The sequence below is a fragment of the Theropithecus gelada genome, chromosome 15, assembly GCF_003255815.1.
Source record: "Theropithecus gelada isolate Dixy chromosome 15, Tgel_1.0, whole genome shotgun sequence".
NCBI lineage: Eukaryota > Metazoa > Chordata > Mammalia > Primates > Cercopithecidae > Theropithecus > Theropithecus gelada.
In genome coordinates this window covers 3,114,259-3,140,169 of record NC_037683.1, presented here as the reverse complement: position 1 = coordinate 3,140,169, position 25,911 = coordinate 3,114,259, and the positions used below count along the sequence as shown (strand labels likewise).

Sequence of the window (25,911 nt, the reverse complement as noted above, 5' to 3'; positions counted from 1 at the left end):
CTTCTCTTCCTCCCTTTTCTCCTCCTCATCCCCCTCCCCTCCTCCTTTCTCTTCCTCTCCCTTCCCTTCCTCCTCCTCTCCCTTCTCCTCCTTCTCCTCCCCCTCTTCTGCCCTCCTCCCCCTCCTCCTCATTCCTCCCCCTCCCCCCTCTCCTTTTCTTCCTCCCCTTTCTCCTCCTCATCCTCCTCCTCCTCTCCTTCCTCCTCCCTTTTCCTCCTCCTCCTTCCTTCCTCTCTCCTCCTTTCCTTCCCCCTTTCTCCTCCTCCCCCTCCTCCTCCCCCTCCTCCTCCCCCTCTTCATCCTCCTCCTCCTCCTCCCTCTCCTCCTTCTCCTCCTCTGAGGCTGGGTGTGCTTTCCCTTCATGCTTTGCCTTTCCCTACAGAAATGGTCATTTGGGGCAGGGAGAAGCACAGCAAAGGTTGCTCTGTGCCTTGAAAGGACTGTTGCCCTTGGCAGTAGGGAGGCCACCACTGGCCCTGGTTTGGCAGAAGCCATCTTGGCAGGGGTGGCCTGAGTGGCAGCAGTAGCATCACACACTCGCCCCCAAGCCCCCGTCAGTGTGGTTTGGAAGCCCGAGGTCTGAGTCCTGTGCTGCCCAAGCCAAGTCGAATATTAGCTGGGAAGGGACATGGTTACTGGCCCTTGTCATTCTGTAGCTGCTGCAGGTAAATCACATTAGCCAAGGATTAGCTGAATGGATGAGAGCCATTCCGGAGCAGGAATCTCTCAGGGCAGTTTTTCACATCTGACCTAATCTAGCCATGACAAGGCATGCCATAGACGTGCAGGGAAAGAAGAGAGAGACGCCAGCCTCCTTTCCGTGTCGTGGGAAGCGTTCTGCTTCTCCGGGTCACTCTGGACGTTAAAACTGCTGTTTGTTTGACCTAAAATCATAGATGCGTATGTGCAGCCAGGTAGAGCTATGCCCACAGTTGACTCCCTCTCAGTATAATTCGACTGAAACGTTATCTGCCACCTTAATTAAGGTATACATGCATTTTAATTAGAGATCCAGCCCAGATGTAAATGAACAGGTCCAGTGACACACCCTCGCCCGACTGGAAACTGCTGATGTGCTCTGTCTCTGTCTTCCCGTCCTTTTTATGCTAATGTTTTTCTTTGATGTGCTCCCTGCATGAGGCAAGAACTAATTCTCTTTTTAAAACGATACATGAAATAGATGAAATGGCAAGCTAATGAAGTTATAAATCTATACGATAAATACAGTAATAGCAGGCCCAATCCTGTTGAGGTGAAACGAGCTGATGGCGCTCAGCAGAGGCGGGTGGAGATTTTGTCCTTGCATCTGGCTGGTCATCATGAATTGCTCTGGAAAGAGAGTTGTTGACCTGTCTGACCAGAAAGCATTTCCGTCTCTGAGCCAGCACTCCCTTCTCTGCTTCCGGCAGACTCCTCTAACGATGGGGGTGTCGTCAGCCACTGGGAGGTAGCCCGTCTTGGCAAACGTGGTTGACACAGGCATCTCTGCAAGTTTCCAATTTTGGGGTGCTGTGGCTTTGGGGGGAAGAAAAGCAAGCGCTTGCCTTGACTGTGCTAAACTGCCTTAAAAGAAATCCCGGCAGACATGGTGATGAGGGGATCTCAATAACTCTTCAAGCAGTTGGTCTTGACTAACTCGAGCATTACAGCGGGCTTTTTCTAAACGACCGTGTCAATATGTGTTTCCTGATGGCTGTCTGTTTCAGGCAGGCTAGTGAGCTAGTTCTTCAACGGTATTTCGTTTTCTTACTTGCAGGGCTAACTTAAAAGAGTTTTTTCAGTGCTGCAGTGACTGAAGAAGCAGTCCACTCCCATGTAACCATGAAAGAGAGCCAGAGAGCTTTTTGCACCATGCATTTTTACTATTATTTTCCAATACTTAGCACCATTTCACTAAGGAACCTTGAATACAACCAGGATCCTCCTTTGCATGCGACTGTAGCTGCATTTCATGAATAGTTTGAACCCTTGTCAATGCATTTTTTGAAAAAGAAAGAAAGAAACAAAAACTTCGTGTATGTGACTCAAAAGCATGTAACCTTAAGATGTTGCACTCTAAACTGACAATAAAGACCTTTCCCAAATATGTTGGTGTTCTGAGGACTGTTTAATATGCTCTTCTAACTCATTTGGACCAGAATAAATAAGCCTGTAAATAAAGCGGGAATAGACACACGTTCCCTCACCTAGAGAGAAGCCAGGCCAAGGCAGGGGGCGAGAGTTCTTGCATGCATCGCACTGAACTAGCTTATTTTAACCTTACAGGCGATAAAAGCGAAAATGGATGAACTTAGGCCTTTGATACCTGTGTTGGAAGAGTACAAGGCCGATGCCAAATTGGTATTGCAGTTTAAAGAGGAGGTCCAGAATCTGACGTCAGTCCTTAACGAGCTGCAAGAGGAAATTGGCGCCTATGACTACGATGAACTTCAGAGCAGAGTGTCCAATCTTGAAGAAAGGCTCCGTGCATGCATGCAAAAACTAGGTAGGCTCAGAACCCTGCGGGACGTGGCGCTGCACTGCCCACCTCCGGCACACGCACAGGCTTAGGGAGTGGTGCTGAGGTTCGCGAGGTGATGGCTGGATTAGGGCTCCTGGGCAGGGCTATCTTGAGAGACAGCAAAGGAGGAGCGTAGGCCGCACCCATCCTAGGGCATTGTTCAGAGCTGGGTCTTGTGCAGAGGCCACAGACCCCGCTGAGTCACACATCTGGAAAAAAATAGCATACCATCTGGCGGACTGTGTGTGCGTGTGCGTACTGTATGTGTGTGTGCATTGAAGACACCAGTTTCATAGGGCTGGAAATACACATCTCAGATTCCTCTGGATTGAGAACGGGGGCTGGTGGAGCTCCTGAAATATTGAATCATGCATAGTTGGAATAAAAAAGGGAGCAAAATTCAATCACATCACAGGAGAGCTGCCATTCACAGCACGGGAGGGAGCCCCTGCTCACAGCCTGGAAGGGGAGGAGCCTCTGAGCAAATGAGCCCCTTCCTCGGTATGTTTCCAAAGAAAAACTCCCAGTGTGGGGTGACCCATTTGGATTCTTATTTCTGATTGATTACCCACTCACCTTACCAACTCTCCAGTTAATCACTAGGAGAAATCTTAACACATTAGTGTCTGAGTCTGCTTTTAAATAGCACATTTCAAATCCCAATGCCACCTCTAGTTTTTCTTAAGAAATATTAACCATCTGTCCTTACCAAGCTGTTTTTTTTTTAATAACACAAAGGTTGCTGTTTTCATACTACCTACTTTTTAGGGTAACGTAGGGTAATTTTAGGGTGATTTTGCCTTAGGAAGTTTATCTCAGGCTTTCTCTGATGTTCTCACTTGGTTACCTTTTTATTTCTACTCTCCTTTCCACACACACACACTCCAAGTGCCTTATGATAAACCTAAAACATCCACAAAGAACACTTGAAAGAAAAATCTAGTGTTGTTAGTCAGGTGAAGAGAGAGAATATTCAACGGGAAAGAAAAGAGTCAGCCAAACCCTTGTTTCCCCAGGTTCCTACTTTAGGTGATTTTTAAACGCTGTTCTGGGTGTTCTCAGTGAACACACAGAGCCTCAAGTTCCCCAGTCCGGAAACAGAGACAATGAGAAATGCTGGGGGTTGGAGAACGAATCCATTTTGATGAGTGCACGCTGGCTGTGTCCCATGAGGGCTGCTAACTGCATTCTTTCGGCTCCGGGCTCCATGGTGCCCAGCCCTGGTGTGACAGTGGCTGGGTGACCTCAGACAGTCCCAGGAGGGGCGTCTGGGCCAGATGGCCTCTACCATGGCTTCCCAATTTGATTTTCTAGGAGTTGTGGGAATGTTGATGATGATAGAGCTGTATGAACGATCATGAGGCTGTATGACTGTTTCCATTGGGTACTATCTTTGGCTTTCTCCCCATCATGACCTTGAGTGACCTCACCATTGCCCCTTTCTCCGGGACCTCCAAACACTCCCACGGATGGGGTCTCCCTTGGCCTCCGAAGTATCCAGTGCCAGGATCTTTTTGTTGTTGTTGTGTATTTCCCCATAAGCAGTGTCTTTTCCTTCCTGGAATAGACAGGGTACATCACGGAGAAACCCAGAAAAAAACCTCCACATTTTCCAATCAAGGAATCCAGGGAGCAACGTAGGGATTTGGAGTAAAAAGTTGCAAATAGTGAGAAGCCAAGGGCCTTTCCGAGGGGGCACCACCCCTCCCGGATGAGCTGGCCTTCCCATCTGTGCTTGGCCTATTTTTAGTAGCTGGGTGAGTTTACCTTGTAGCTTCAAATCCTGGGTCTTGTGAAGGAGATCACATGGCTGTCCTTGGGCTGCTAACACCATTGATTTGGGAGTAAAGAGAGAGGGTTCATAGGCCTCCAGAGGCCCTCGTTTTCCCACCTTTGGAGTGCAGCTGCCTGGTTTCACCTCTGCGTTGAATTCTTTCTTTGGAAGGGCTGCGACACGTAGGCAGAGCTGCTGAGTCAGAACTTCTGCGGGTGGGGCCCTGGCATCTGCCTGTAGCCAGCACCTGACTCATCTTGACACACAGCAAACTGAGCTCCCCCCGCAGAGGAGGCAGCTCTGTAAGGTAGTAAGCGCCACTCCATAGCTGTGCGACTCCCCCAAGGCATCTACCCTCTCGAATTTCAGCTGCCTCCTCATCTGTAAAAGGGTGCAGGGAGTCCCTGAGCTCCGGGGTAATTCATAGAATGGTAATTCATGGACGTCCTTCAGATTCTGAGCTCAGCACTGTGCCCAGCAGAGGAGGTGCTGGTAGGCAGGTAGGTCGATGGATAGAGAGGTGATGATAGCTGACTGATGACTGGGTAGGTAGTTAGATAGAAAAATGATTGATTGATTGATTGATTGACAGATGATTGATAGACACAGATAGACAGATTTAGCAGCTGCTGATCTTCCTCCTCCCTCTTCCCAGGCTTTCATTCAAGCTCAGTAACTTAAGCGCCAAATTAATATCCTGCAGCTGCTTAATTTAGCTTCATTTTAGCCTTGCAAATAGGCACCCGCCTCAGGACCACCCTGGCAGCCTGTTTCCTTGCTGGGAGGTTGCCGAGGAGACCCGCCTTCTGCAAGGTGGAGCCAGCGCAAGCTGCCGGCCATCCTGGGTGGGCAGGGCTTCTGCGAGACGTGGCATCCAGTAGTGGGCAGTTTCCTCCCCCGTCCCGGACCCTGCAGTTTCTTGGTGTGCCTGCTGCACCTGCTGGTGTGAAGTCTGACTGCAGGTTCCATGGTCTAGTGAACAGGGTCCCGGTTCCCTTCCTGCGGTAAGCCTGGAGGAGAGGCTCTCCCAAAGTCTTCCTGATAGCTCTCTCCTTGCTGCTGCCTTCTTCAAGTCACTGTTGCTGACAATTCCTGACCCCAGAACATACTCAGAAACAGAGAAAACAAGGACCAGGGCTCCATCAGCTTTCCGTTTCCAATTCTGAAGATCCCTCTTTTGATGGCATTATATAATTTTCCTAATGGCCCAGCCGGAAACTGGAATCTGAACCTCTCCTCTGAGGCATCCTCTGGAAGGGAGGCAGTTGGTCGGTTCTCCTGGAGCAGGTCTTATTGCAGGGCAAGGGGAGAGGCAGTGCTGCCACGTACCCCTGGCCTCGTCCCCTAAGCTGGGCTTGGAGCCCTCTCTCCAGGGGAGCCTGCAGAGTCAGATGCCCCAGCAGTGAAGCTAAGCGAAGCCAAAAGAGAGGGTCAGTGCATGACACAGCTCTACCCATGGAGCTCCCGGGCTGTGTCGGCTTCAGGCCTCGTGGTCCTCTCTATAAATGAGGGGACCAGCTGATTGGAAGGGCTCCTCCCAGATATACCATCCTGGCACTCTGGTGCTAAAGGCTTCCTTCGTTTCTTTTTTCCCCAAAGGGTGAGGAGGAAGCCCCCAGACACCCATAAGCACAGACAGAGCCCGGGCTTCAGGGTCAATCGGGTCTTTTTGTTTCACTGGAACGCATCTTAACAAAGCCCACTGGCTCCAGCGTCAGAGTCCCCTGCCAGCCGCTGGGAGCCAGGCCTGCCTGGGTATCTAGGTTGATGCAAGTCCAGTTGCAGGCCCCCATCCCAGCTTGGGCTGTCAGGGCCTGGGGCTTGGCTCTGGCACCATGTTCTACACTCTGTCCTGGGGGAGAGGAATCTGAAGCCTCCCTCTTGTTCCCTGACCCCAAGATGTGAGAAAGGGTCAGCCAGGCAGAGGGAGCGTCTGTCTCCTCCTGCCCCCGGTCCTGAGTGGAGCTAGACAGTGAGCCACTGTCACCGGCACACATGGTGCGTTCAAGGATAGAGAGTTAAGCCCTTGCCAGTGGATTCTGAAAGAAAACCCACTAGAATGACGGGGGAGGAAATAAACCGAAATCTAAAAAGCCGCTCAGAAGCACTGACTGAGTGGGGCCCCGGGCGGCCGGGGCTCTTCCCAGGAAGTTCTCCAGATGACAGGCGGTGAGAGTCTCCTGGAGGCCCACCCTTCCCTGCCGTGCGAGGGGAAGGGTCTGCCGTGACTCTTTTCTCAGTGGCCACCCCAGCCCAGGCCCTGGGTCTGATCTCGAGGCCTGGCCGGGATGCTGCATGGTTCTCAGCTTCTTTCATCTGTATCTTGGACATTGGTTTGTCCAGGTTCCCAGCTTTGCAGACTTCTTCCAGCTTAAGTCTTCCCGGATTGCGGGGGATAAAAGCTGGGACCAAGGAGGATAGACTCAGAGGACAGGCAGCAGGCCAGGAACCCCGTCTGCCTGCTTCAGGGCACTCAGCCCTCCTGGCCTGTCTCCGGGGTTGCCCAGAGACCCCTCTGTCTCTGGCCTGAGGTCCTCGGCGGGCATCTCCCCGGGCCTGTTCTATGAGATCATCCAGGCTGCTGCTCACAAGTAGTCTCCTCCTGGGAATAGCAAGAGGCAGATTGTCTCATCCGCAGGGGCATCGGCTTGTCCAGGCTCCCGGCCTTGCACAGCTCCCTGCCTTCTGAGCCCGTCTGGGGACCCTCGGGCGGCCTGCCCCTCCAGCTGAGCATGCTGGCCCTCCCAGCCTCGGCCTTCCTAGGAGACAGAGCCCGTTTGGGCCATTTCCTGAGCCTCCAGCAGTGCAGGAAGCCCAGCCAGCCCTCTCCTGCCTCTCCCCTCCTCTTCCCTCCTTGTGCGTGCATCCTGAGTGCTCGTGACTGGCGAGGGACGCTTTCCTGAACTGGATGTGCCAAGATGCCGCTGAGGCTCTGCCACGGGCTTTTTTAGATCCTGTCAGTTCCTGAGGTCTTGGCAGAAGCGGTCTGGATGGAGAACCAAAAATAACTCCCTGACTCAAGGAGGGCAGGTGGCCTCCAGCCCCGAGGGCCCTGGGAGCTGTGCATGCAGCCAGCAGTTGGAAGAGCAGAGTGCAGAGCCAGCCTCACCCTTCCCCGCCCTCGCTAAGCCAGGATTTTAAGGCTCATTTCAAGGGGTCACTTTTGCATTTAAAAGAGGGTGCTGGAGAGGGTGATGCTCAGCTCTGAGCCAGTGGGGCCCATGCGGGAGGGAGGAGGGAGCCCTTGACCCGGGCAGGGTGGGCCTGGGGCAGAGCCATCTTCTGGAGAGCAGACCTGCCAGGTGCAGGGTTTGCGGGATGAAGTGGGAGGGGTGAAGACCACATTGACCTGGGCTCACCTTCTCCGCACATCCTCAGTCTGAATCCCCAGTGATGCCTCCTGACCTCTGTGGAGCTCTGACTCTGTGGCAGGTGCTGTCCCAAAAGCTCTCTGGTGGTCCCTGCCCTAATTCTCACAGCAGCCTTCCGAGGAGGCGCTGTTATTATCACCCCATCTATAGATAAGGAGAAGAGGGGGTTACAGAGCATCCTCCAGGGAAGAGGGCCACCCTCCCTCCCCACTGTCTCCTCCACTGAGATGGAGAGTGAAGCCTTCAACTCAGGAGGCTTTTCTGAGCAATGAGCCATTCATTCATTCATTCATTCATTCATTCATTCATTCATTCCATACAAATCCCCAGGCTGCGTTTTGGAGGAAACAGGGTGAGTGCAGGAACTTTTTTCCCTGGGGCGGCAAGACCCAGACATTCCTCGGCAGCCCCAGGAGATGTTCGGTGGGAAGCTGGCTCAGGCTCCCGTGAGGACAGGCAGGCCAGGCAGAGTGGAGGAGGGGCACGTCGTTAGGGCAGAGGTGTCCGTTTGGGGCAAGCCAGTGAAGGTGGGTGGGAAGGCGGGGCTGGGGCCGGCCCGCCAGGTGGAGGGACAGCTGGAACAAAGCTGCGTGAACCAGCAGGGAGGGGCTCGGGCCAGGCGGCGAAGCAGAGCCCGGCACTGACTTGCTGCCTCTGGCCTCTGCTGGCTGCCTGCGAGGTGGAGGGCAGACACCTGGTCTCCTTCTGGGAGGTCATGCGACCGGGACGAGCCTACTGCGGGTGTGGTTCCGGGCGTTCGTGTGGGCCAGCGTCATGGAAGGCCCGGCGTGTTGACTGAGGAGGCTGAAGTGGCCAGAGCCCACGTGCACTGCTGGATGGAAAACCCAGCGTGGGGCCACCACTTCTCTAGGCTTCTCCTTCCGGACCACTAGCAGAACCACGGTGTGGAGAGCCCTCACGGGACGTTCCCAGGGCCACAGCGCTGTCTTAGGGGACACCGGCCTCTGGATGGCAGGGAGGACTGGAGAGGGGCTGTGAAGGGCTTCTCCCAGCACCCACCCAGTGCAGAGGGAGCTGCTGTCTCCCCCGAAGCCCAGGGCCCCTCAGCAGCCGGAGGGTGAGGGGTGAGCCCAGCCATGGCTCCTGCCTCCCACCTCCTGCCTCACACTCCTCCAGGGCCTTAGTGAAGCCACCCTGTGCCCCTCTTCTCCGCCCATGAGTTGCACTGGGGTGAAAAGCTGGGCTGGACTCTCCTGGAAGAGGAGCCTCTAGTGACACTTCTCAGACCCCCCACATCTTCTTACTTCTTGTCCCCATAGACGTCGGTCAGCTTTGGCCATCTCCTCTCCGTCCCTTTCTTCTTCTGCTTCTCCTCCCACAGATGGGAGGCACGGCCCTGGCCCGGAGCCCACGTGGACTACGGCCGAGCAGACCCTGGCAGCCTCTCACCCGGCCCCACTGCCGGAAAGCCTCCAGCCATGAGGGGACAATATTTACTTGGGAAAGCACATAATACCTTCTGAAAGTGGAAACAGGGGAATAAGCACGGAGGAGGAGGGGAAAGAAGGGCTGTGACATTTCTTCTTCCAATCGGGGCAGAGGTGACGGGCCGGGAGCCAGGTTGCCAGGGCCTCGGAGCAGTGCAGCCCGACTCGATGGGAATCTGGGGACAAACCCAGTCTTTTTCTGCAGGCGGTGGGCTCCTTGTCCCTCTGAAAGCCCCTGTTGCCTGGATGCGCGCTCTCCCGCCAACCCACAGTATCGGAGATACCTCCACACCGGCGGGGCCGGGAGCATTCCTCTTTCTGGTCTTGTGTGATGCCAATAACAGGCACACTCGCCACTTCCAGTTGCGAGAGAGTGGGAGGCACCCCAAGACCTGCGCTGAGCATGGGAGTGGCCGGGCTGTGCCCTCCTGGGTACCAGCCTGGAGCCTGCCCCACCCTGCTTGCCTGCGGGATTATCCTGGCTGAGCCGAGGTCCAGACGCACTCGCCCGCAGTCTTCCCCCGCACATGGATGGCCTCTGGACTCATGTGCTCGAGCAAGCCCACCGAGGGTGCCACGCAGACCTAGGAGGTCACAGGCGGGCTTGGCCGGGAGGGTCAGGGCAGGGTGCGGGGGCTTGCGGCCGAGGGGCCCTTCCTCTACCCTCTGCAGGGAAACCAACCACTTCCCATCCAGGGTCCCTGCTAGAATCAGGAGCATTTGGGCCCTTCAGAGGGCGGCTGAGGCTCGTGCGTTGTGGAAGAGCTGCGTGACTGTGCAGACACGCCGGCCTGCGGGCAGGAGGAATTGTGTTCCTGTGCAGCGGGTGTGGAAGCCGCCCTGAGCCCTCAGGGGTGTGGGGGGCTCCAGCCTCAACCCGAATCACCGGGTGGCCCGGGTGTGTCCCTCCTCACCTCCATGGTCCTCTGTGAGACCGGAAGGCTGCTGAGGTCACATCCAGGATCCCATCCACCCTGGTGCTCAACATCCCAGCGCTCCAGCCTGGGCTCCTCCCACAGGCAGAAGCAGCTGGCTCAGGCCCGTGGGAGAAGCGCGCAGGCTCCTTCTGCGCGAAGGCCGCTATGGCCTTTGTCCCGGTCAGTTCCGGGGCCGCTGGTGGTGTTGCTGCTCTGTGGTGGGATAGGGCCTGCCTGGATGCAGCGTCTCGCACTGCGCCTAACTGTGCCCCACGCGGGCTGGGCTGTCAGGGCATGACGTCTAATGCCCTTGGGGGTGGAGCTGCTGCTGTTCCCATTTCCAAGAGAAAAAAATGGAGTCTTGGAAAGAGCTGACCCCTCTCCTAGAGGCGCTGCTCCGGCACCCCCATCCCCAGGCCATGAGTGCAGCAGGCTGAGGAGGGGTGAAGCGCAGGAGGGCGGCTGTCTGCTCACGGCTTTTCCCTGCTATCCTGGCCACAGCTGCTCTGTTTTGGGGAGGAGGTGGCCTTTCCGAGACAGGGGAAATTGTCTGTGAAAACAAGGGCGTGAGCATCTTTCCACAGCACCCCAGACCCCGAGGGCAAGAGGAGAAGCCGCCGCATGGCACGTGTGCTCTGGGCAGTCGGGGTCAGGGTGACCACCGCAGGCCGGGGCCCCTGCCCTCCCTCTCCTGACCTGTGTGCTCTTTTCCAGCTTGCGGGAAGTTGACGGGCATCAGTGACCCCGTGACTGTCAAGACCTCCGGCTCGAGGTTTGGATCCTGGATGACAGACCCTCTCGCCCCCGAAGGCGATAACCGGGTGAGTGTCCCCTTATGCCACAGGGGGTCATTTGGGCAAGAGCACTTTCAGACACCTGGTGGGCCTCAGACATGGGTACAAGCCACGCCCACCCTCCAGGGCCTGTGGACTGGGCAGCCTGGTGCCTGGGGGCGTTTGTTCCTGGAAGATTTTCAGGAGGGACCCAGGCCTCTGTGCTAATCCAGAGTCGTAGATCGTGGACCGAGGAGTGACAGGAGGATGATGGTATCCCATTACACGGCTGCAGACCCCTTCAAGGCTCCCTCCCCAGCCCCAGTGGGCTGGACTGGGCTGGGCTGGTGCCCCAAGTCTGTTTCTCTGGAGCCAAAACACAGTCCTGTCTTTTCCGGTCCTTGCCTCCGCTTCAGGAAGAGAATTCATTAGGCCTTTCTTGTTTTAATGACATCTCATTTGTATTTCATTTGCCATTCCTTTCATGGCTGATGGAGACTCATGTTTCTTTTGATTTAGGAAAGAGGCCATGTTCTTTTTTCCCAGGCTTTTCCCCACTGGGTGAAACCTCAGGAGAGGAAACAGGCACCATATTTCCCTTTATCTGGGGAGCTGGGTTTTACGCTAGAGCCCCTTTGAAAAATGGGGAGGTGAGGGCGGCTGCCCGACCGATGGTGAGGCCCGGCCCCGCTCGGCCCCTGGGGCCCAGACCTCTGGACACAGACAGCATGGGCTTGTAGCCTCCCTCCAAAGCCAGTTCCCTCTGAAGGCTATGGCTGGAGGAGGGAAGCTGTCCTTTGATTTGCAAACTGAGCTCTTGCTGCCAGAGTGGGCGTTGCTCACCCAGCCCCCCTTTCCTTCAGGGGTTTGCAGGACACTTAGAAAATAAACATTTAAAAACAAACAACCCAGCTCTGCCCTGGGCCGACTGAGAAAGGCCCTTTGAAATGTGAGATAGCCTCTAAGCTTTATCTGGAGCGGGTATGTTGGAAGGGATGGACCCAGCTCTCTCCCCTCCGATTCCTGATCTCTTTACCTCCCTCCTTCACCATTGCTACCATTTCCATGAAATCTCTTCTATTTAAGACATGGGTGGCACTGCCTCCGGCATACTCCTTCCTTCCAGGAAGATGGCTGGGGAGAGGAGAGGGACTGGCAGGCTTGCTAGAGCCTGTTGCATGTGTCTTGATCCCCCGGCCTCCCATGGGAGTGGTCCCTGTCCCCATCTGGAGGGGCTGGCCAGACTGCAGAGCTGGGATACAATTGGTGTTCAGTGTTTGTCAGGGAGAAGGTTTTTCTGTCCTATTTTCTAAATCGTGACAGCTGATGCTTGGAAGTTTTCTAACAATTTAATTAGCTGTGAAGACTCTGACCACTCTTTTAGTCCACATCCCCGCTGGAAGAACCCCACTTATGTGCAGAATCAGGAACGTGCTCTTGCCACAGATGTTGGTGATAATGATCATAACACGGAAATGAAAACAAGGTGATGCTGGCCGGCACTTAGAAAGCAGGGCCGGGCCACACCCGTAATCCCAGCACTTTGGGAGGCCAAGGCAGGTGGATCACCTGAAGTCAGGAGTTTGAGACCTTCCTGGCCAACATGGTGAAACCCCATCTCTCTAAAAATGCAAAAATTAGCCAGGTGTGATGGCAGGCACCTGTAATCCCAGCTACTTGGGAGGCTGAGGCACGAGAATCGCTTGAACCCGGGAGGCAGAGGTTGCAGTGAGCCAAGATCGCGCCACTGCACTCCAGCCTGGGTGACAGAGCGAGGCTCTGTCTCAAAAAAAAAAGCAAGTGGGTCCTGTATGCAGGTTCTGTCCAAAGCACTTCTCTTCATGTATTAGCTCCCTTAATAGCAGGGGGAAGGACAGGGCCTTAATGCAGCCGTCTGTGTGCCCTTCCTGGTTTGTCCTCCCTAGGACCTTCCAGCATCAGGGTCGTCGGCATCTCAGTGTGGATGACAAGACCACGTTCTCACCCCCAGAGGCAGAAGGGTCTCGGGAGTGCGGAGCGCCTGTCTGTCGTATGCACTGACACTCCAAGCTGAGTCCCCTTACACCACCCTCCCACTATAAGTGCCCTTCCCACCTCCCTGCAATCTGGCCCATCCCACTATGCAGAGCAGGAAAACCACCCCACAGACCCACGCTGGTGGCACTGAGATCTGTGAGCAGGAAGCAGTCACCTCGCTGCTGCAGAGGGCAACCCCAGGACCGCACTGCTCTGCCTGGACCTAACGCCCCCCAGGACCAAACTGCTCTGTATGGACCTAACACCCCCAGGACCGGACTGCTCTGTCTAGACCTAAGGCCCCCCAGGACTGGACTGCTCTGTCTGGACCTAAGGCCCCCCAGGACTGCAGTGCTCTGTCTAGACCTAAGGCCCCCCAGGACCGGACCGCTCTGTCTGGACCTAATGCCCCCCAGGACCGGACCGCTCTGTCTGGACCTAATGCCCCCCAGGACCGGACCGCTCTGTCTGGACCTAAGGCCCCCCAGGACTGCACTGCTCTGTCTAGACCTAACGCCCCCCAGGACCAAACTGCTCTGTTTGGACCTAAGGCCCCCCAGGACTGCACTGCTCTGTCTGTATCTAATGCCCCCCAGGACTGGACTGCTCTGTCTATATGTAACGCCCCCCGGGACTGGACTGCTCTGTCGGGACCTAATGCCCCCCAGGACCGGACCGCGGTGTCCCTATCTCCCCCCCCCCCCAGGACCAGACTGCTCTGTCTGGACCTCACGCCCCCCAGGACTGCACTGCTCTGTCTCTATCTAATGCCCCCCAGGACTGGACTGCTCTGTCTGTATCTAACGCTCCCCCAGACTGGACTGCTCTGTCTGTATCTAATGCCTCACGTGTGCACCTCTTGACTCCTGTTTTTATATCCCCTTCCTTTGTCGTAGGGAGCGCTAGTCAGGTTATCGTTTTTCTAGGTGCCTAGGATCTGGGGCTCCTGGAAGCCCCGGCTGTTTGCTTTGCACAGCGTAGCCAGGGTGTGGGTTTGCAAAGCTGTCGCGGTGCTGATGGATGCTTTTGATCATTAGGCATCTATTTTCTGCTTGATGACTGGATCGCCCTCCAGGAAAAGAGGCTCTGGTGGCAAGTAGAGTGTGGGGAGAAACCCCAGGAGGAGGGATCCCTGGCAGGGGAGTGGGGGAGATGGGTGCTGGGGCTGGCAGAGGAGCCACTGGGGGCCTGCTCAGAGCACGGTCAACCACAGTCACTCCAAGCCATATGCTCAGTGCAGCCTCCAACTCCCGGCGTGCTAAGTGACATGTCCCCAGGTCCTGCCATTGATCTAGGCCAGCCGTGGTTTGTTTATTTTGATCTTTTCCAATCTCCCATTCAGTTTTGATCACACACACAGGAGACCAATAACTCGCTCCAAAAGAAAGGAAACAAAATCGATGTTGGCTTCAGTGCAGGCTCCCATGGAGGGCATTGTAAGACAGGTGTGGCCAAGGGCAGAGGGGAGAAGTGCAACGGGACTGCCTAGTAGAGAGCCCGGCTCAGGGGGACCTGCAGAATCTCCGCGTTCATGTGACCATGGGAGGGACGGTCCTGAGCCAGCTTGCAGGGTCTTGCTAAGCTGTCAGAACAAAGTTAGCTTGGGACGCCTTTGCATCAGGCCTTCTCGGTTCATTTATTAAGCGCCGTCTGTGTGCCCAGCCTGTGCTGAGCACTGAGAACCCCTCAGTGCTTCTCAGCAGGGAGCCACCCCTGCACTTCCCAGGGCACCGGGCCCCACAGCGCCCCCTTTCCTTCCCGCCTGTCCCATTGCCTCAGTGTTGGAGGAGGGAAGGGCTGTGTGGAGGGTGACCAGCTCTCAACCTGATGCATGAATGCCCTGCCAGGCTGTGTTCCCGCCCACAGGGAGACCACATGAGTTCTGGGACCCCTTCCCCACCTCCGAGGCTCCTGGCCTGCTCTGACCACGGGCTGCCTTCCAGAGCCTGACATCTGCCTCCTCCTTTCTGACCCGCTACCTATAAGAGTCTCAGGTCAGCTCACATCATCAGCAGACACCAGACACCAAAAAGAGGGCCAGTGCTACTCCCAACACCCCAGGAAATTCATGTTCAAAGGGGTGATATCGTTAGGAAAACACTGTCATTTTACAAACAGTAGCAAGCTTAGCTTAGTGTGTCAAAGTCCTTTCCCATCATCTAAACGGCGTCAAGGCCATCTAGATATTTTATAAGGATCCTACGGGATCTTTTTTTCCAGAAGGTGGAAATACCCAAAATGCATAAAACCGTGTGGGTGCAGGCAGTGGTCAGCCCACCGCCAGTGGTGCCGTAAACATCAGCGTCCCTTCAGACCACTTCTCAGTGTGAGAATGGACATTCCCAGAACCGAGAATCATTGTTCCCCTTCAGCCTTCACTCCCCCAGTGGAGCCTCCGGCAGAAACTGCCAGAATCCTCACCTCTTTCCCACCACCCATTCAGCGACGGACCCCTCGAGAGCGTCTTTTCCAGCAGCCCAGGCTCCTTGACGTTAGCAATTCTGTCGGGAGGACACGTGACAGAGGCTCCCCACACCAAAGGGAAGTGCCGCGCGGGCCCAAGTCCCTACGCCAAAGGCCTCTAGATAGCACCCTCTTCCCACCTCCCCGGGGTTGCATCAGAGGCGTTTGGGATGGCGGTGCCAGGTCCGTGCCCATCGTCCAGCTCTACCCTGAACCGAGAGGCCCTCTTCGCTGGGAAGCTGATGAAAGTAATTGGCACAATTAGGAGAATCCCACGTTCTCAGTAAACTGCACCACACGCAGCCGAAATGCGGTCCAGAGGTTCAGACATCTAGTTTTTCTTACACGGGAAGCTGTGCTGGGCCTTGGTTTCCGGGAAGCCTGGTCCCCTGAAAGCACGGTATTTACAAATGCATTGTGTGTTGGAGAAGGAGGTACCGACCCCTTGCTTTATTTTATCTTCCCCCCTCCCCCCCGCAAAGAAACCCTCAGGGTTTGGGGAGGGGATTTGGGCGGGAACTTGGGGCCTTTCAGCCTGTGTGGTGGAATTAGAGGGAGGCCGTGCTCCAGCGGTGGCCTTGCTCAGCGTCTGGCCACAGGTTCTCGGGGACTGTAGCATGTGGTCCGTTGAACTAGAGAAGGATGATCAGTGTGCAGAGACCCCCACGATCCTCAGGAGGCCTGAGTCCCGCCCTGATCCCCTGCTCTTCCTACATCTTGGGGCTGGGAATCTGACGTTTCCTGCCTGTGCTGAGGGCGGGCGTGTTGCAGAGCCGTTGGGGACATCAGATGTCACCAGTGAGCTCCTGTGTGGGGTCCCTGTGGATAGCGGGGTTCACAGCTGGGCACAGAGGTTCAGGGCGGCTCCACACTGGAGTCTGCATCTGTGATCTTTGGGACGTTCTTTTTTTTTGTTTTTTTTTTGAGATGGAGTCTTGCTCTGTCATCAGACTGGAGTGCAATGGTGCAATCTCAGCTCACTGCAACCTCCGCCTCCCGAGTTCAAGCAATTCCCCTGCCTCAGCCTCCCGAGTAGCTGGGACTATAGGTGTGTGCCACCACTTCTGGCTAATTTGTGTGTGTGTGTGTGTGTGTGTTTTAGTAGAGACAGGGTTTCACCATGTTGGCCAGGATGATCTCCATCTCCTGACCTCGTGATCCTTCTACCTCGGCCTCCCAAAGTGCTGGGATTACAGGTGTGAGCCACCGTGCCTGGCCAGGACATTCTTAACCTTCTGTTCCTCGGCGTCATGATCAGAAAGGGCAGACCTGCACAGGGGCTCACGCGGTGGCGGCAGCACCAGTGGCTCTAATACACCAGATGTGCCCATAGCACACAGCAGCCCATCCAGCTATGAACGAAGAGCAATTAGGTCAGGGAGGGACACGCGCCGGCCGCTGATTCATCAAGAGGGCTCCATGGACAGACAGCACCGGGGGCCACCCGCCCTGCGGGGCTCTCAGTTGGGAGAGGCACCTGCAGAAGAGTGTCTGGTCTCTGCTGTTTAAGGTCCCTGTTCCCTCCAGGCTGCACTGGCTTTCTGCTCCCAGAATGTTCTCTCTGGTCTCCCCTTCCTATGCCTGGGAAACCCCAAGATTCTTCCAGCAGGAGGACTTCTACATGCAGCCGTGGCCCCTCGTGAGGTCAGAAGCTTTGGGAGGACAGGGCTTGTGTCTCCAGCACCTGGAAAATAGGAGATGAATGGTGCCCCTGGGTTGAGCTTGGGGCCCAGCCTTGGGGCTCTGTGTAGCCAAGACCCGGGGCAGGATGGCCAGCCAGCCATGCACACCTGCTTTCAGGCATTTCTCTCCCAGCCAGAGGGTGACCCGTCCACCCAGTCTGTGCAGGGCCGCTCTTGGACAGGTGTCTCCTGGGCCACTGTGGATGCCTTGACACTGGGAGACCTCAGCAGCAAGGGCTCGTGTGGACGCCGTGCTGTTCCTGGGAGGACGGCGGCAGGAGGGCTTGGCTTCTGCAGGGCACAGACAGGGGCCACCACGTGGAGCTGCCAGATGAGATTGGGACAAGGCCCCTGAGGGGGAGAAGGAAGAGGGATGAGGAGAGGCCCACCTGCAGAGGCCGTGCCGGAGGGAAAAGGACATTGCTGGGGACGTCCAGGGATGAGCAGGTTCGGGGAGCCGCTGTCTCCTTCATAGATGGAAGCCGCTTTGTGGGGTGGGGGAGGGCAGCCTTGGGAATATAGGTGGAAGCAAGCCGTGTGGGGGTCAGGGCAGGCTTTGGATGTGCTGTGTGCAAGATGCAGACCAGTGTGCACGCTTCCTAATGCACAGAGCAGGTGGCAGCCGGCACAGCTGGCCATGTGACCCTGAGAGAGGCCTTCCTTCTCTCTGGGCCTCTCTGAATTGGGGATTTGGGAACGGGGTCCCTAAGCCTCTGTGATTCTGTGGAGGGATGGGTGTCACGGCCTGTCTTGCTGCATCCTGGGCTAGTCCAGAGGCCAGGCCTCCTGTGGTTTCGGTTTTCAGATGGGCTGGTCCTACCACCACGTCCCCACAGGTGGTCTTTCGACCTTCTTCCTTTGGGTGGTACCTGGGCCTGGTGAGCTCCAGCAGGCTCTGAGGGCCGTGTCTAGCCTACCCAGAACCACCAAGGACACTCGAGTCCTAGGCTAAGGACCCAGAAATGATGATCGCTGGCATTTACTGAACCACTGCAGGTGGCAGGTCCTCACAGGACCTGTTTTACAGCACAGGGAACTGAGGCACAGAGAGGGGTGGAAACTCCCCGGGTCTCACTGGAGACTGGCGGTGGCTGGTGGTGGAGGCGATTCTTGGTGCTGCATTAACAGGAGTCCAGCCACGTGCACACCCCTCACTCTGTGGGATCCACAAAGCAGTGCCTGGGAGGTCAGAAAGCTCTGGCGGACCCACGTTGTGCCCTGAGCTGGGTGGGGGTGCTGGGTCACAGTGAGGCGGTGAGACCTCCCCTCCGGGCTCACAGTCAGGTGGGGGACACATGCCCGATGCCCCAGCACATGGGTGTAGAAGCCCAAGAGGTGTCCTGTGGCTACTACAGGAGCTCCCACAGCCTGGGGGCACCACAGGGGTTCACTACCACCCAGTGCCGGAGGCTGGAAGCCCCAGACCGGGGCGCCTGCAGGGCTGTGCTCTAAAGACGACGGGAGGACGCTCCTGCCTCTTCTGGTGACTCCAAGTGTTCTTGGCTATGGCTGCATCACTCCAATCTCTGCCTCCGTCTTCACGTGGCCTCCTCCCTGCATCTGTGTCTGTGTCCCCTCTTCTGTCTCTTATAAGGACACTTGTCACTGGATTTAGGGCCCACCTTCATCCAGGTTGAGCTCATCTTGAGATTTTCTTTTTTTGAGACAGTCTAGCTCTGTTGCCCAGGCTGGAGTGCAGTGGTGCGATCTCGGCTCACTGCAACCTCCGCATCCCGGGATCAAGCGATTCTCCTGCCTTAGCCTCCCGAGTAGCTGGGATTATAGGCACATGCCACCATGTCTGGCTAATTTTTGTATTTTTAGTAGAGACAAGGTTTCACTGTGTTGGCCAGGTCTTGAACTCCTAACCTTGTGATCTGCCCGCCTCAGCCTCCCAAAATGCTGGGATTACACATGTGAGCTCCCATGCCCAGATGAGATTCTTAATCCTATCTGCAAAGACCTTTTTCCTAAATAAAGTCCCATTTGCAGGTCCCAGGATGTGGACCTATCTTCTGGGGGCCACTATTCAGTCCGCTACAAGAGTGGACACTTGCCTGCCTGGGGGTACAGGGGTTGAGGAAATACCTCCTGAGGAAATACCTCCTGAGGGGATGAGTGTGGGCTGGGGCAGGGATGGGGACGGGGCGGAAGGGTGGCTCCTGCAGGCACAGAGGCAAGAGATGGAAGCTCTGGGACTCAAGGACGTGACCGGGCAACCTGGGGAGGAAGGAAGGGGCTGGCTGGGCAGCAGAGTTTGGAGTCTGGGATCAGACTCCAATATAGGGGATTGGGTAAGGGACAGGCTGGACTGGCATTCTAGAAGGTTCACACAGGCCACACCAGAGCTGCAGCAGGCAGGAGACAGCTGCCAGCACCACTGATGAATGAGGCGGCGGGAAGCAGGCCCCAGACACGGATTATTCCTGTGTGCATGGGGAACAGCCCTCTTTGCACACAACACAGTATCGTCTCCAGGGCTGATGTCATCCAAGCCCCTCACCCACCCCCGCTCTATGGCAGGAAGGATGAGGCCAGGCAGGAACAGCTTCTCCCTGCAAGTGTGTCCACCCTATTTGGGACAATTTTCCTGCTGGAGCTGGACACACACAGAACCTTTCCTCAAGACCGCCAGGGCCACGAAAGGTCAAGGGTGAATGTACTTCTTTGTAATTCAGCCCTGCTAGAAAAGAAATATCCTGTATTGTGAGAGCCACTGAAATCTTCAGCCAGGGGTGCAATCTTCACCTCCCTACACATTCACCACTCAGGTCTGCAGCTTCGGGCCTGTGTCAAACCCATGTCCACATCCAGGTTGCATCCACAGGAAGAGGGAGGAGGCCGGCCGAACCCTCACCTGGCCAGGCCCCACTTCCCCAGCACAGGGACGGATTGCTTGCCTGAGGTCAGGCCTGGTGGGTGATGTGGGGACAGAGGGTTTGCCCTCCAGGTTCCCCTGGGGGCAGAAAGGATAAGTGGACAGAGGGAAATGGGCCGTTTACCTGGCAGGTTCATGGCGTGGACAGCAGCGCGTCACAGCTGGGGCTTTTCAGCCTCACCCACTGACATCTGGGACCGGATCATGCCTCGTTGCGAGGGGCAGCACCCCTGGCCTCTGCCCCTAGATGCCAGCAACACTTTCCCCCCTTCCCAGTCAAGACAATCCAAACTGTTTCTGGGCATGGCCAGTGCCCCCAGGGCAGATCACCCCTGGCCAGACTGGTGGTTTCAAGCTCAGGGTTTGGAGTCCCCTCCAGGCCCTGACCACTGGAAAGTCACCAAACCTCCCTGGCCTCCACTTTCTAGTCTAAAAATGGGGCGATCACGGCACCATGGGTGCACGAGCTCATGTGATCATTGAAGGCAAGAGATGACGCCAGCATCCGGCGCAGTGAGCGCCCTGAGTAAGGGCACACAAGTGACCAGGCATCCAGGCAGCCTGGTTCCGCTCTTGGCCTTTTGCTGGGTGCCCTTGGGTCTTTTTGGAAAGAATGATAGGTCCTGCCCAGAGGCATAAGTGCTCAATCTCCCTAAAAGTCGGCACCGTAGTTGGGGCCGCCTCCCCAGAGAGGAAGCTCCCAGGTATTGATGGGATTTGATCTGAGCCTTGGGACTTGGAGAAAGGGGAAGAAAAAGGCCTTTCAGATGAGAAGGTTGAGGGAAGGAACTCGGAGGAGAGGGCCTACTGTGAAGCACGGGTCTCCTTATCCCAAGGCCTTTGGGGGTCCGTGTGCCTCCCTTTGCATGGGAGCCTTCCCATTGGTAACTGGATCTCAGCCTCGGAGGAGTTTTTACCCCACAGAAACTGGCAAACGCTCGGAGCAGCCTCCCCTGAACCCCACCCAGGGCCCGAGCACCATGTGCCGGTTCTCCCTCCCGCCCCCAATTACATCTTCAGAGTGCTGTGTCCTGTGTCCGATTTGCCGGTGTCCTGAAAGAGAAGGTGATTTCAAAATCCTTAGCAACTTAATGCTGTTGTCTCCCCGTTCTGCCCATGGGAAGGAGGCTCTGGACCCGGGGTACAGGGGTGAGTCACCCTGCATCCCTGCGATCTAGGGCTCGTTTGTGGGGGCGATGTGTGAACACAGTCAAAGGTGTTCTGTGTGCCGTGATGGCAGGGGTGGTTCCCCTCCAGGCAGGTCAGGAGAGGGCTGGGGGAGGAATGGTATTAGATGTGCGTTTCAGAAGCAGTGAGCTCCATGTCTGAGGAGATAGCCAAGCAAAAAGGGGGCAAGGGGGCAGAATTTTGGCAGTGTCATTAAGGAGGTTTCAGTGCACGGCCCCGTTCCCTCCAGTACCCCTCCCGGTTCTAATCTGTGACCCACATCATTGAGGTTTGGTCTGTGGGAGGGCTAAGGATAATAGCCTCAAATGAGGCCCAGCTGAAAAAAAAAAAATCTCATTAAAAACAAAAAGCGCATCTGCCTGTAAGTATCTGAATGGATGTCTTGAGAAGAAGGTTATAATTTTTTTTTTAATTTCTAGCGCATGTGTGATGCCAAGTCTGAAAGCTCCCTCATCCTTAGTCTCCTGCAGCTCCAGAGCCCTCGATGGATAAAGCAGCTGTCTCATTGCCAGACAGATGCATGCAGAGCGGCACCAGCCTGCCAGGCTCCCTCTGCCTGGCTGCGTTGCTTTCTAATTTGCTCCCACATTGGTTGAAAATGACTAAAGCATTTTGCACAAAGTCCAGACAATTCTCAAGTCAACTTGCATTTAAGCGATCGTCAGAAATCTCCTCCTCTGTGACCCCAGACTTGGGCCATTACTAGGTTTGCTATCTTGGTTGATTTTGACAACCAGAGCCTTCTTCAAAGCCCATATTCTTCTCAGAGAGGCACTTTCCCTGGATTAGGGGTGACAATGAGTGATTACACTCACAGCATCCCAAATGCCAAATTAATGACGTTCTGCCCTGCAGACGGGATGACTCAATCCGTGCTGCAGTGATGACCTGGTGGGAGGAGAGGCCTCAAGCGTGGTGTCTCATTGGGATATGGGAGCTGGTCCTTCCTGGTGACCTTGAGAGCCGGTCCTCACTGCAGACGGGCTGTGAGCATTTGACCTCAGCTAGGCCAGGCAGCTATGCCCCTTCGAAGGCCCCCTTCAGCTCTGGGTTCTGCATTGAAGGGGCTCCTTTCTTGCACACGTGTGTATGACCCCCACTATGGACCAGGCCCCTGTCTGGGGGTATGGCAGTGAATAGATAGGTGCAGCTGCTGTCCCACAACCTGGTGTCATCCCAAGCAAGCAGAGGGCAGGATTAGGGGCAAATGGCTGCATGTATACGCCTGTGTGCTCCCACCCTTCCTTCCCGCTAGATTCTTTCTTCAGACTGGGCCTGTGTGTTCCCATCCCACCTTCCTGCTAGAACCTTTCTTCAAACTGGGCCATCCTTTCTCTCATAGCACAATAGCCATGTCTCCTTTTGAGGAGTGTGCTGGGTTTGGAGGTAGGATGTGGCACCCTTTGGTTGTGACTACTCTTTCCTGGCTCTCTGGGTTTGGAGGGAGGCCACGACACCCTTTGGTTGTGACTACTGTTTCCTGGCTCTTTCAGCTCCTTCTCCTGAGGACCAGGAAATTCCAAGTTGGGGAACAGCTTCCCGCCCAAGGAGCCTGCTCCACCCCACTTTGGAAGTACTCGCTGGGTCTTTAGAGGGCTCACTGGGTCTTTGGATTACTCACTGGGTCTTTGGAGTACTCGCTGGGTCTTTGGAGTACTCGCTGGGTCTTTGGAAGTGCTCGCTGGGTCTTTGGAGTACTTGCTGGGTCTTTGGAGTACTCACTGGGTCTTTGGAAGTGCTCGCTGGGTCTTTGGAGTACTCGCTGGGTCTTTGGAGTACTCGCTGGGTCTTTGGAAGTGCTCGCTGGGTCTTTGGAGTACTCACTGGGTCTTTGGAGTACTCACTGGGTCTTTGGAGTACTCGCTGGGTCTTGGAGTACTCACTGGGTCTTTGGAAGTGCTCGCTGGGTCTTTGGAAGTGCTCGCTGGGTCTTTGGAGTACTCGCTGGGTCTTTGGAGTACTTGCTGGGTCTTTGGAAGTGCTCGCTGGGTCTTTGGAGTGCTCGCTGGGTCTTTGGAGTGCTCCCTGGGTCTTTGGAAGTGCTCCCTGGGTCTTTGGAGTACTTGCTGGGTCTTTGGAGTACTTGCTGGGTCTTTGGAGTACTCGCTGGGTCTTTGGAGTACTCATTGGGTCTTTGGAGTGCTTGCTGGGTTTTTGGAGTACTCACTGGGTCTTTGGAGTGCTTGCTGGGTTTTTGGAGTGCTCGCTGGGTCTCTGGAAGTGCTCTCTGGGTCTTTGGAAGTCCTCGCCGGGTCTTTGGAAGTCCTCGCTGGGTCTTTGGAGTACTCGCTGGGTCTTGGGAAGTACTCGCTGGGTCTTGGGAAGTGCTCACTGGGTCTTTGGAGTGCTCGCTGGGTCTTTGGAATACTCACTGGGTCTTTGGAAGTGCTCGTCGGGTCTTTGGAGTACTCGTCGGGTCTTTGGAAGTCCTCGCCGGGTCTTTGGAAGTCCTTGCCGGGTCTTTGGAGTACTCGCTGGGTCTTTGGAAGTGTTCACTGGGTCTTTGGAGTACTTGCTGGGTCTTTGGAAGTCCTCACCGGGTCTTTGGAAGTGCTCGCTGGGTCTTTGGAGTACTCACCGGGTCTTTGGAAGTCCTCGCCGGGTCTTTGGAAGTCCTCGCCGGGTCTTTGGAGTACTCGCTGGGTCTTTGGAGTACTCGCTGAGTCTTTGGAAGTACTCGCTGGGTCTTTGGAATACTCGCTGGGTCTTTGGAAGTGCTCATCGGGTCTTTGGAAGTACTCGCCGGGTCTTTGGAAGTGCTCGCCGGGTCTTTGGAAGTCCTCGCTGGGTCTTCGGAGTGCTCGCTGGGTCTTTGGAGTGCTTGCTGGGTCTTTGGAAGTCCTCGCTGGGTCTTTGGAGTGCTCGCTGGGTCTTTGGAGTACTCGCTGAGTCTTTGGAAGTACTTGCTGGGTCTTTGGAAGCGCTCACTGGGTCTTCAGAGTGCTCGCTGGGTCTTTGGAGTGCTCGCTGGGTCTTTGGAGTACTCGCTAGGTCTTTGGAAGTGCTGGCTGGGTCTTTGGAAGTGCTCGCTGGGTCTTTGGAAGTGCTCGCTGGGTCTTTGGAAGTGCTCACTGGGTCTTTGAAACTGCTCACCACTGGGTCTGCTCTCTCCACAGGTGTGGTACATGGACGGCTATCACAACAACCGCTTCGTACGCGAGTACAAGTCCATGGTTGACTTCATGAACACGGACAATTTCACCTCCCACCGTCTCCCTCACCCCTGGTCGGGCACGGGGCAGGTGGTCTACAACGGGTCCATCTACTTCAACAAGTTCCAGAGCCACATCATCATCAGGTTCGACCTGAAGACAGAGACCATCCTCAAGACCCGCAGCCTGGACTATGCCGGTTACAACAACATGTACCACTACGCCTGGGGCGGCCACTCGGACATCGACCTCATGGTGGACGAGAGCGGGCTGTGGGCTGTGTACGCCACCAACCAGAACGCCGGCAACATTGTGGTCAGCAGGCTGGACCCCGTGTCCCTGCAGACCCTGCAGACCTGGAACACGAGCTACCCCAAGCGCAGCGCCGGGGAGGCCTTCATCATCTGCGGCACGCTGTACGTCACCAACGGCTACTCGGGGGGCACCAAGGTCCACTACGCCTACCAGACCAACGCCTCGACCTACGAGTACATCGACATCCCCTTCCAAAACAAATACTCCCACATCTCCATGCTGGACTACAACCCCAAGGACCGGGCCCTGTACGCCTGGAACAATGGCCACCAGATCCTCTACAACGTGACCCTCTTCCACGTCATCCGCTCCGACGAGTTGTAGCTCCCTCCGCCTGGAAGCCAAGGGCCCACGTCCTCACCAGAGGAAACTCCTGTGAAACCGCTGCCAAAAAGATACCAATGATACTAACAATCCCAATTTTGAAAAATCATCAGCAGTGCGGATTCTGACGTCGAGGGATGGCATTACCTCCGTGTTTGTCCCTTTCCAGCCGGCGGGCCACAGACATCGGAAGAAACTCCCGTATTTGCAGCTGGAACTGCAGCCCACGGCGCCCCGGTTTTCCTCCCCGCCTCGTCCCTCTCTGGTCACACAACGTACTAAAGAGGCAAGGCAATGACTGTTGGCCAATTCTCACCGGGGAACAACCCACTGTTAGGATGGCATGAACATTTCCTTAGATCATGGTCAGCTCCGAGGGATGTGGCATCTGGGCTCTTGGGGAGCCCCGGGCCGCACCCGGCCGTAGGCTAGTGTAACTCGCATCCCATCGCAGTGCCGTTTCTTGACTGTGTTGCTGTCTCTTAGATTAACTGTGCTGAGACTCCACGTAGCTCCTGGACCCGTGTCTAGTACATACTGAAGCGATGGTCAGAGTGTGTAGAGTGAAGTTGCTGTGCCCACATTGTTTGAACTCGCGTACCCCGTAGATATATTGTGCAGCGTTCTTCTGTTATTCCCTTGAGGTGGTAACTTTGTATGTTCAGTTTATGCAATGATTGTTGTAGATGCAATGCCGTAGTTTGGATTAATAAGTGGATGGTTTTTGTTTCTAAAAAGAAAAAAAAAATCAGTGTTCACCCTTATAGAGACATAGTCAAGTTCATGTTGATAATAATCAAAGGAATTACTCTCTCTTCTTGTTAAATTAGCTCAATCATGTAACCGCAGATAGGAAGGGCTCACCTAGGGAAACTCTGGTTTCCGATGGGACGGTAAAGTCATACGGGCAACAGTGTGCGGGAAGTACATTTTTTAAGTAAAAAACAAAGGAAAACTTTGTACTATCCAGTTATCTAAGGAACAATAAAAATATTAGGAGATCTTTTTGCTTCACGTGTCATTTCTGAGAGTTTTAAAAACTGACTGAGACTTCCAGGTCCTTGCAGACGGATTCCCGGGTTTGAGTGGCTCTTTGAGAAAGGGAAAGGG

At 55.5% G+C, this 25,911-nt stretch overlaps 1 protein-coding gene across 1 annotated transcript; it reads left to right on the top strand.

The window, feature by feature from the left end:
* Nucleotides 1-2,263: 2,263 nt before the first annotated feature.
* On the top strand, nt 2,264-25,805 carry OLFM1 (olfactomedin 1). The gene is made up of 3 exons (XM_025360112.1): nt 2,264-2,485; nt 10,725-10,831; nt 24,127-25,805. The coding sequence occupies exons 1-3, from the start codon at nt 2,281-2,283 to the stop codon at nt 24,799-24,801; spliced, it is 987 nt and encodes a 328-aa protein (XP_025215897.1). The 5' UTR covers nt 2,264-2,280; the 3' UTR covers nt 24,802-25,805.
* Nucleotides 25,806-25,911: the final 106 nt, after the last annotated feature.